The sequence below is a fragment of the Acomys minous genome (genome assembly GCF_964271855.1).
Source record: "Acomys minous genome assembly, chromosome: 4".
In the NCBI taxonomy this organism is placed as follows: domain Eukaryota; kingdom Metazoa; phylum Chordata; class Mammalia; order Rodentia; family Muridae; genus Acomys; species Acomys minous.
In genome coordinates, this window is record NC_140486.1 from 27,537,255 (window position 1) to 27,548,759 (window position 11,505).

Consider the following 11,505-nt stretch of genomic DNA (forward strand, 5'->3'; position numbering starts at 1 on the left):
ACTTCACTGATAAACTTCTCATTAGTCATACAATGAATTGAGTTAGTAAATTTAATGTAATGGTGGTATATATTCTCTTTTTTTCTCGGTCAGTTTCCTTAGAATTACTCTTTTCAATTTTTTTTTTGGCATTTCCTCAACTTCCTTTTCAGTGTTCACTGATAGAAGATTTTGTGCTTTCTTGTGGCATCATTTTGCATTGCCTTTCCATACTTCTTGATCCTCCTTGATACATCTGATAGGAGACACATTGAGTAGGAGAATTACAAAGGAACAGAGTTTCTCCTGAAGACATTGGGTATTATTTTTAGAGATGGCATTGGTTTGGGTTCCATTTTGGATACCATTGGTGTCTCACAACTATAAATGATGACTATGAGGACTTGATGAATGTGATAACAAAGCCAGAGACCATGATCTGCAGCAGGTCACACAAGGTGATGACACTTTAATAGCTAAAGAGGTACATACAATTTGTACAAAGGTTGAACTACTCAAGCAGCCTTTGTATACCACACCTGGAAGTTGGGGTGAGGTGTCGTTAAATTTGGTCTTAAAATGGCACCATGCAGCAATAGCTTACATAGGGGAGGCAACTAGTAAGTAGTGGTACCCATGCAGACCAGTGTAATGCTCTGCATCCCATTACACAGCATTTGAGGTCCTTGTGGAGCTCAACATCATTGATGGGTACAGTATTGCCTTACAGAAAAAAAATTCATGATTCTATGGACATGCTGTTATGGACAATTTAGGCTCTACTATTTACAATTTCTGAGTTGTAAGGGGACTTTCCACATTCAAACAAGCTCAGACTGGGAGTAAAGAGCAAGCTATGCCAGATGCTTTGTTCCTTCCTTGGCCACCTGGAGTCTCATTTTCATAATTCTTTCTTATGCACTGCATTCCAGTGTTTTGCAAAAACTCTCAGCAAACATTATCTGCTTAATCTTTAGTTTTATTCCTTAAGTGGAGCAGGGGGTATCTGGTGATTCTCACTAGCCATCTTTTTGGCAAGTCTGTACCTTAATTTATGTTAAAAAATACTTTGGATTATTTGGTATTGGTGGGTGGCATAGCTTCTAATAAGAAAGCAACTGAACCACCAGCATAATTTGCAGAACCTTTTAGAGACCAACTGTTTTCCTCCTCCTACAATCAAGTTAATAACCCAAACCCTCAGCAGCATTGTGTTAGGAGGAAAATCTTTGGGAAGCATCTATAGTTAGACTAGGTTGTAAAAATGGAGCCTGAATAATAGGATAGGCAGAAGAGACAAGGGCATCATCCTTTGCACATACACAGTGTGGAAGACCACGTGAGGACGTCACCAGGAAGAATGCTTTCACTTAGGATCTGGCCACACTGGCACCTGGATCGCAGGCATCAGTCACTAGAAGTGTGAGAACAAATACTATTGTTTAAGTCACCTGGTCCATAGGATTATAGAGGCCCAAACTATTTAAGAAACTATTCCCCACCAAGAACGATTTTTCCCTTTCTTCTGTGCTTCTCATTAAGGCTTAGTAACACATGTACTGTTTATTTCTATTTTATTTCAAGGAAGATAAAATGTTGGCCAGGGAATGGGCAATGAGATAACCAGCAAATAACAGTCACTGTGAAGGTTTATGGATTTTTGGGGAATGTCAAGTCACAACGAATGTCTTTTCTTTTTTCAGAAAGAATTTATTAAATGATGCTTGGCATTGATATGGAGTAAATCAGTCATTTCCATCATAGCATTTAAAAACACCTGCCATTATAAGGTAGAGAGAAATCTCATCATCTCCATGGATGCTGGCATAATTAAGAGCTTTTTAAAAGTATTTTCTCAAAGATCCTGACTAAATAGAATTTTAAAAGAAATTTCTTAGTCATTACCAATGCTATTGTGATCTGTAGGTAATTGTTTCTTTCTCACACTTTTTTGTTTAAACATATATTTACACGTTTTCTTTACTTCCTTTTACTGCATAAATGTTTGCCTTGCATGCATGTCTGTTCACCACGTGTCCTAGTCTCTGTGGAGGTCAGGAAAGGGTATCAGATCTCCTGAAACAGGGGTGATAGGTAACCATGAGGTACTGTGCGGGTTTTGGGAATCGAACCCAAGTCCTGTGGAAGAAAAGCCAGTGTTCTTAATCTCTGAGCCATCTCTCCAGAATCCTCTGCCCCCTTTTAGCCTTTCTCTGGAGTGCTAGAGGCTGGAGATTGAACTTGAGGCCTCATACATGGGAGGCAATTGTACCCCTGAACTACTGCCCCAAACCTTCCTTTTTTTTTAATGAAAAAACTCTGTGTGTGTGTGTGTGTGTGTGTGTGTGTGTGTGTGTGTGTGTGTACTTGCATGTGTGATTACAGGCATGAATATGATGTGGCGTGTATGCAGAGGTCAGAGGACAGCCTTGCTTGTTGGCTTTTACCTTCCGCTTGCTTGTATCAGCATCTCTTATTCACTGCTGCGTATGGGAGGCTAGCTGGCCTCATGATCTTCCAAGATTCTCTTGTTTCTCCCTTCCAACTCAACATAGTAAGTACTACATGGATGGATTACAGATGCTTAGCTAGCTTTATGTGGGCTCTGGGGATCTGAACTCGGGTCTTCAGATTTGCAAGACAAGTGCTCTATCTACTGAGCCATTGCTTCAGCTCAGTTATGTTTTCTCCTCTGACATCTCTATCAAGGTTATACAGGCCATCATTATCAAGAGATCATGACAGTAGCTTGAGGCAGCTAGTGCCACTCCATCCACAGTAAACCAAACAAACAAACCAAAAAAAAAAAAAAACATAAAAAACACCCAAACCTAAAAAAAAAAACCACAGAGCAAGAACGCTGCTACTTAATCTTGGTCTCCACAGACACAGTTGGAGATCACCAGGTAGGGAATGGTGCCACCCGCAGTGGGCAGGGCTTCCCATAAGCAAAAATAATTTCCCCAATGCAAGCCACGTGATTCTAGAGTCTGTTGAGTTTACAGCACTAACCACTGAAGTGTTAAGCTTGAAAATAGATGCTGATTTATATTAAGAAAATTCAAATAAAAGTAAAATTACTTGATCTGAGGGTTAATTCAAAAGTGAGTAGATAGTTTTTAGCTCTCGATGCACTTGCACATATCTGATCCCTTTGCTACGGCTAATGTGGATATATGATCACTAAATATGGGTAAATCCTAGATAGCCTGAATAAAACCAGCATATTGTTTTGCAATATAGGCATCCTATTTTTCTGTCATTGATTCTGATTTTTGACAGCCGCAGGCCTTCAGCCTAATTAGTAATCAAGTTGTTTCTTGAACATATCTCTCTGAGAAGAACATTAGCATCCTCAGTCACTAGGTCAAGGAAATAAAATTTCAGGTAGAATAATTCTCGAAGATAAACATTTTTAGTAACTAAATACCCATTAGCCACACAGTACTCATTACAGTATCCTGAAAGCTTTTCTTGTATGGTTTCTTTTTCTGTAGTTTTGAACACATTAGGAGATTTTATCATTGCCTCGAGCTGATCCACTGGCATTTGCCAGTCCCTAGCCAAACTCTGCAAGGATGCATCATCCACTCCAAACACAGTTCGATAGAGTTTCATGCTTTTCTTAAGATTCTCCATGTCACTGTCCAATAAGAAGACCAGAGAAGGGATGATGCTCAGCAGGTCACTCGCAAAGGCTTCGAGCCAAATCCTCTGCTTCAGGAATTGCCTCTTCCTTTCAATGGCTGCACCTGAAATATTGGGCAAGGAGAGCATAAATTTGTGTCGCTTGTGTACGGGGAGATCGTTTACCAGCTTGTCCATCAGGATTGGGAAATCGTAGTCACATAAATTGATGTTCGAGATCAAGAAGATTGGTGGCTCATCAATGTTACTGTCCTGAAAGTTCTTCACACAGCTGCTGCGGATCTGCTGCAGGACCTTTTCTCTGTCAAAGCTTCGTGGCTTGAGTTCCTCTTCATTTTTTAAGTCAGAGTCCACCTTGGTCCTCACGAAGTAGAAGTCCTTCTTCATCATGCTGACTGCCTTGGCGAGGTCTATATCATTTTTCTTAAAGCGTGTGGCAGAAACGATAATGAAGAAGTCATACTCATTGAATTTCATTTTCTCCAGATAATCTTTTGGTGGGAATTTTGTTGTTCCAATCCCAGGCAGGTCCCAAATAACCACATTGGGGATATTGGGGTGCTTGTATGGACGTCTCTCCATGGTTGTTTCCACCACTCCAATTTGAGCTGCATCTTTCTCTTCATGCCCAACCCCTCTCAGAGCATTAATGAATGTGGACTTCCCTGCCCCAGACTCCCCAGTCACAGCAACATTGAGTGGGGTACCATCAATTTCTCTTAATGCATCACTGATTGCAGAGTTTGCCCCCTGAATGTTTCCTTTTGTCAAGCTTAATTCAACTGAAGCGATGGTTTCCTGAGGGATGATACTGTTTTCTGCCTTAAACTTCCTAAAATATCTAGTAAAGCTGGAGGCCAGATCTTGGTCCTGTTCATTGTTAGGCGAAGAAAACAGCTGACCCATGACTCTGAGCAAATAAAGGCACTGGAAGGGAAAAAAAAAAGAGTGAGTAAGGAGGGCATTGAAGTTTAAGATCTATATGTTAGCAAATTCCAAGTATATTGCCACATACCACCCTTAATGGTTGAAATTATGCCTTCAAACTCCCACTGTGTTCATTTTACACAATTGGGACTTTGTATCCTTTGACTAACATCATCCAGTTCCTCTCTTCCCACAGCCTTGCCAACCACCACCCTCCTTTCTACTTCTATGAGCTTGACTACTCTAGATTTCACCTGTACATGACAGGGCGGGGTCATGTTTTCTGCAGGTAGCTGACACATCACACGAGACTTTAATGGTTTATTCTGTACTGTCTGTTCACAGATCCATCTGACCTTTTTCAGCCTGTTCTGTCCCTTTGTGCCATGTAGACCACATCAACAGAGGTTCATCCCCTTCCAGTTTCCAGTATAATGCAGCTGTATCTGGTCATGGGCCCCCTGTCTCCCTGCTTGCGCTGCATGTCTGACTATAACTGCATCCATCATTTTTCATAATCTATGCTATTTGGCTTTTGTGAACTGTTCAGTTCTCACGGTATTTTAAAGGAACATATTTTCTTCTTCTTTTTTTTTTATTCCTTCTGCTTAGGTCTGGTTACAGCCCCTCATACTTTCTGGCCTCTGGTTGTCACACAGGCCCTTATTTATCTGATCACCCTGTCCAATATTCTGGATTTGCTCTTTTACTGGAGTCTCTTCCTTTGAACATTTATTGATGAATCCTGCTTGATCTGTAATATATAACAATTTTCCAATACAGCGTTGGATTGAAGGTCAATGGCCTAGGCAGGCTCTTTCTGAGGTGGAATGGGACCAAACTTTGCAAAGTGTAATGCATATTTATATGGGGGGTAGTATCTGCCTGTCCAGGCACCAATGTCACAAAGGTATTTCCAGATTCTTTTGAAGACACTTAGCCTCCTCAAATACTTGACTCAACAGCCAAGCCAGGTAAAGTACTGTAAAGGACATCACCCATCCCAGTGGATGTCTGGTTTAAGGATGGCACAAGCAGAGTACCTGCAGCATTACAGGCAGGAGACAAGAGAAAGAGTAGTCAAGGCTGAATATATATATATATATATATATATATATATATATATATATATATATATGGGCGAATATATATATATATGTACATGAATATATACGTATCCTTCCTCAAACTTGGATTTGACAATCTGTATTGACACTTGGTCTATATCCAGAGACTTGACTTTATGGATATCTCAGTGGGAAAGGGAGAACTGGGTCAGATACTGGGTGAGCTACCATGGGGACAACAGATGTAGAAGGACATGCATAGCTGAGTTCTAAAGCAATCAGAACCCCGGTTGGATTTTTTTTTTTTGGTAGCATGCCATAGCCCACTGAGTCCTGGAAACCAGGAAACAGATGCCATGAGCAAAGTGTGCATCCTCAGGTGCCACTAGACACTATTCCTTGGGTTAATATGTAAATGGTCACAAGAAGCTAACATGAGATAGAAAATTGGCAAAACCACTAGAATTCCTATAAAATATTTGGGTATCCTGAGTATTGTGCAGTCAGCCTCCATGTATGGATACTAAGACAGGACAAAAACACATGTCGAACTGTTATTAACTAAGCAAGGCAGGCATCTTCATGGGCAGATGCCTACAGAGGATTCCCAGAGGCATTTCTGCCCATCACTTAAAAATGAGCATCCTCAGGGAATGTAATCCTAAAGTGAGCATGCCCACCTCTATATGAATATGTATGGACCCCATGAATAGAATTCCCGTGCTTCCTTTGCTGGGGAGTGAGTTAGAGCATCACTTTGGAAATGACTCCTGTGCCAGCTTTGCCTGATTCAGGTAATAAGTATTTCCTCCCTGTGTTATGTTCGGTTTTGTGCTTAATAAGAGGTGAACTCAGGGCATTGTTGTTCTCCAGACGGAAGCTTTCCATTGTTGGTTAAGTTAAAGGGGCCTGTCTCAGGAAGGGTCCCTCTCCACTGCTGGAGATAAAGCAGTGAAGGGAAATATCTCAGGGATTTGGATGTCAGCTCCTGCACAGCCAGGTTGGCCTTTGAACCTTCAGAAGTTGTTTTAACCTGGCCGGTGTTGCAGGACCCTCTAGCCAGCTAACAATTCTGTGAGCGAGGGAGAAAGGTCAGATGGATCAGGGAAACACGCAGAGGGTCAGCCACAGGTTTGAGACTGCAGCTTGAGCCTGGGGTCTGGAGACTTGAGAAGCGTTCCTGTCCATGCGGGCTCCAAGGAGACTACTAGGAGTTGTTCCCACTTGCAGTGAGAGGCTAGCCAGGGGAACCTGACCGTGAAAACCTCAAAGGAGGGCTCATGAGATTGGAAGACATTCTGGGTCTAGTGTCTAGCAGCCTAAAGTGTTAGCCAGGGCCACACCATCTTGTAAAGCAACTCCATTTAGGTTGAATGGTACTCATTTCAGGAATGATAGTGGTTTGGTTTCCATGACTAAAAAAAAAAAAATCACATTTACCCCTAGATCTTTCTCTGTGCAACTTCATAGGCTGCTTGACTGAAAGCACACATGATAGGTATCTCATCAGCCACGTGGCACAGAACCTTCTCTCTTTCTCTGAGACCCATAAGAAGGGATTCCTTACTCTGCCGTGCAGGCCGGATCTCAGAGCCTTTGCAATGCTGCTTGTCTGCCTGTCCTGCTTTCACGGCTGCTTCTCTGTCTGCCTCAGTGTGCTTCTCGGACCCCAGGCCTGGCATCTTTCCTAATGGTAAGGAAGTGGAATTTTTCATCCTACAGATCTGCATGAAGGGAAAGGCAATCGGGGGAAGGGTAATGTAGAGTCTATGTTTGGTTTGTTTTATTGATTGGATGGTTTCCTTCTCATGTTCCAGAACACCCAGATGTGTGATTGTGCAACTCAGTCCTGTAAACTCCAAAGTCAAAAATTCACTGAGATAAGAATAGAGTTTGTATGTTGGCCAGCCTTTTTTTTTCTTCTCTCCAGCTTCACCCCGTGTTCTGTTTAGTAAGCCTGTTTAAGGCAAGGGCTACACACTGAGATAAAGTTTTCTAATTTTCTCTGACTGAAAATTAAAGCTTTTAAAGAACAGATTGACGATCGAAGTTTACTTGGAGACATGGAAAAATTATTCAGAGTAGAAGACTTAAAAAAAAAAACCTGACATGATAAATTTAACAAAAAATTTCCTGTGGTTTACTTAATATGTTTAATATGTTTGATATATGTTTATGTGCATGTGTATGCTGTGTCATGTCTATGTGCACTTATGCTCATATACTGTTACATGGCACAGAATTGCCTTGTAGTGGGCATTAAGCTAAATTAAAACTGTCAGATTAGCCTAAATGCCTTTTAGTTCACATAACTTAAATAAATCTCTGACAAATAGCTTAGATTTGTTGGCAAAAGGTGAGGCTGCCTTCAGAATTGCTATCATGTGTTCTTCTTGGGCTGCCTGTCAATTGAGTTAATTATTGTCTCTTAAATAATATAATGTTCCATGCTTTCCTGAGATAGATTGCAGCTGAAACTATTATGATTAATTCCCTATAAGATAGTTTCTATCAGAGATGACGGAGGCCATCACGAGACTGTGCACAGTCACTGCCTGGAGTGGCATCCAGAGAGTTGTTTAAATTCCTTAAGGGTTATAAATACTTCAAGTTAAAACTTAGCTGGCTTCTAACTTAAATGCATACATCTACTCTGTTTTGTCTTTTGAGGGTACGAGCTGTGTGGCCTCTGGCTTAAGGTACCTGTGTGATCTGTTGTCTGCTTCCTTCCAGGCCTTGGACTGCTGCAATGGGGGGACAGTCCTCATTTTTTGTAACATCCACATGGGGTCTGTTCTGACTAATTGGTCTGATTATTCTTATGAACCTATGATAAACCAATTGTCTCATATCTTTCCCTGTTCTTTGGGGGCAACAAAACATCTTTTCTACCTAACAGTTGTTTATTTGTAGTATTATATTTCATGGTAGTAAAAGAAGTAAAACAGAATCCATTAAGTAGGAGAAAAAGTGTTTAAAAGGTTATAAGTGTGCTGGTACATTTTTAAAGAAATGTTGAAGGAAAGGAATTTTAGCTTTTAATTGGTTTTGTTCTAAGATATAGGATGGCTCTAGAGTTTGGAGAAAAAAAAAAAAAAGAAAACAAGACAAACTGAACAGACAAACAAATCAAAGTATAATCTTCCGTAAATATTTTGTAAAGGCCAAAAAAGTCCCTGGGTATGACTAAGCTGCCTCTAGTTAAAGCTTACTAAAATTTCTAAGGTCAAAGTTCACTGCACTGACACAAATCTAAAAAATTTAGTGTTATTTACAGCAACGAGGTTCTCTTAAGATATTGATCTGCTTTTGGTTACACTTACAAAAGTATGGTTTAATCAAAATAACATTCACTAGAGCCATAAGTAAAGATTGTGATAAATTACAAAAAACTGGGTTCAACTGCAATTCATGGCTGGTAGAGAATACATTTGTATTTAGTATTATGGAATTTGCTATTTTAATTCCTAAATTGGTATGCACCATTCTTGTAAAATTACCTGAACCTTGTGTTGCCTTAAGATAACTGTTTACATTTTCTGCTGACATCTGACTTCTCACAGGGACAGGCTCTCAGCTCCAGCACTGTTGTTAGCAACAAAACAAAGTGCCAAGGAGCAGTAGCGGCAAGGCCAAAGTGATGCCCAACACTCAGAGAAATGGCGACCTCACACAGACAGAACATAGCATGCGCAGGTGGGGGTGCTGCTCAGCCCCTGGCCTCCTGCCTACACAATTCCTACTAAAATGCCAGGATGGCTCCATGGAAGTGGCTTCCCATTCATTTTGGTTTTGTGGTGGGTAGTGTTTTAATGCATAGTCTCGTAACTGGTCAAACGGCTCAGATTAAGTTACTGGCAAACTAAGTCACCAGCCAAGGACAATACAGGCAGTAAACCTTAAACCCCTACCCAGATCTAGCCAATGGACAGAACATTATCCACAGTAGAGTGGAGAGTGGGATATTACTTTCTCACATACTCTGGTGTCTCACCTTTGACCATGTCCCCTGGAGGGGGAGACCTGGTGGCACTCAGAGGAAGGACAGCAGGTTACCAAGAAGAGACTTGATACCCTATGAGCATATACAGGGGGAGGTAATCCCCCTCAGTCACAGTCATAGGGGAGGGGAATAAGGGGAAAAGAGGAGGGAGGGAAGAATGGGAGGATACAAGGGATGGGATAACCATTGAGATGTAACAAGAATAAATTAATAAAGAAAAAACAAAAAACAAAAACAAACAAACAAACAAACAAAAAGTTACTGTTGAGCGCTCACTCCTAAGTATAACAGGGATGTCTATATCAATCCCAGACCTGTACGAGGCTCAGGAAACGTGGAAGAGCCAGAGGACGGGGCAGAAGAGTGGAGTGAACTCATGTCTTATGGATATGACATGGTATTTACACTCATGAACTCATGGCCGCTGTGCTTATCTGTGCAAGGGTTACATCAGATCTAGCCTGTTAACATGCCAGCGTTCTGGAGACTAGGGGCACATGAGGCTTTGTCCTTAGCTGCAGAGATATTAGGGCTGATGGCTACCGGGGAGGGAGTTTCTCTTTCTTTCTTTCTTTCTTTCTTTCTTTCTTTCTTTCTTTCTTTCTTTCTTTCTTCCTTTAAAAGAGACATAGCCACCAGAAAGTTGCACATGGACAGTTAATAATCCCATTCTCAGAACATGCAAATATCTCTGACTAAAGTCAGTGGAGCATTAAAAAAAAAAAAGACAAGAAAAGAGAGGGGCAACCATTTTGAAGAGGGAGAAAGATTTATTTCAGAGAGAATAAAGGAGTAGGAAAAGGGAGCGGAATAGCGGGTGAAGATGATAAAAATGTTATATGCATGTATGAAATTGTCATACAATAAATAAAAATACTTTACAAACAAACAAATTCTAAATTGTTCCCCAGCAGATGATAGCAGAAATATACTACAGAGGCATCTTTCCCTCCAGCCTAGCTTCTACTGGAAGCTGAACTGGGTGGAAAAGGGAAAAAAAAAACTAGTACTAGGAAGTAGCAGGATTGAGACTCAGCAATTTCCATAGTGATAATTTGACATCACATGTTCTGAAAAGTTCATTTTCGGCTATTTTAGGAAGCAGAGGTGCTCAAACCAAACAAAACAAAAAGTCAAAAACTGAGTAAGTTTAAAATAATACCTAGGTCACTTCCTTTAGGTCTGTCTAAAGGACATCTGTAAATAAGTCCAGTCTCCTGCCCACCAAAGCCCCCTGGCTTCCAAACTCAGGATCCCAGCTCTGCGGATAGAACTCTAAATATCTTGTTATCTACTGGCTCCTTAGGAAAGGGATGGCGATGGTGAGAAGTCAGAGCAAAATGCTAAGTTACCAGAAAATTCTGCGTCCGGTGGATTGCCCTCACTGCTCCGGACAGAGGACTAGCTCTTGGCTGTGCTCTAGTCTCCTCACCCGAGCGAGGTCTGCCTCTGCTTCTTCAGCAGAAATGAGGAAGTCAGGCAGGACTGTACTTTTCTGGGTTTTGTCCCACCTTCAGAGGGTGCTATCCAATCACAGAGGAGAGTGGGTCTAGTTTCATTCCGGAATACCCAGCATTTACAAGAACAGGAAAGTGAAACTACACTAGTGTTATTTCTCTTCAGCGATGCTAGAATTCCAGGAAGTGGAAACTGTCCTGTCATAACAAAGCAGCATCAGCCTAAGGCTTAAGTGAGAGTAGCTCCCCGAAGCACCTTAGTAACTAGGCTGAAAGATCTTCCCACCCCGTCTCACTCCTGTGCTGGATTGTTTAATGTCAACTTTAGCACAAGTTAAAGTCATTTGAGAGGAGGCAACCTACATTAAGAAAATGCCTTTATAAGATCAGGCTGCGGGCAAGCCTGTGGGACATCTTCTTAATT

The 11,505-nt window shown here is 41.2% G+C and overlaps 1 protein-coding gene across 1 annotated transcript; it reads right to left on the bottom strand.

Annotated features, from left to right (window-relative positions):
- Window positions 1–1,668: 1,668 nt before the first annotated feature.
- On the bottom strand, window positions 1,669–11,123 carry LOC311596566 (interferon-inducible GTPase 1-like). The gene is made up of 2 exons (XM_084780168.1): window positions 10,977–11,123; window positions 1,669–4,554 (listed from the first exon to the last, which is right to left on the bottom strand). The coding sequence occupies exon 2, from the start codon at window positions 4,531–4,533 to the stop codon at window positions 3,277–3,279; it is 1,257 nt and encodes a 418-aa protein (XP_084636294.1). The 5' UTR covers window positions 4,534–4,554; window positions 10,977–11,123; the 3' UTR covers window positions 1,669–3,276.
- Window positions 11,124–11,505: the final 382 nt, after the last annotated feature.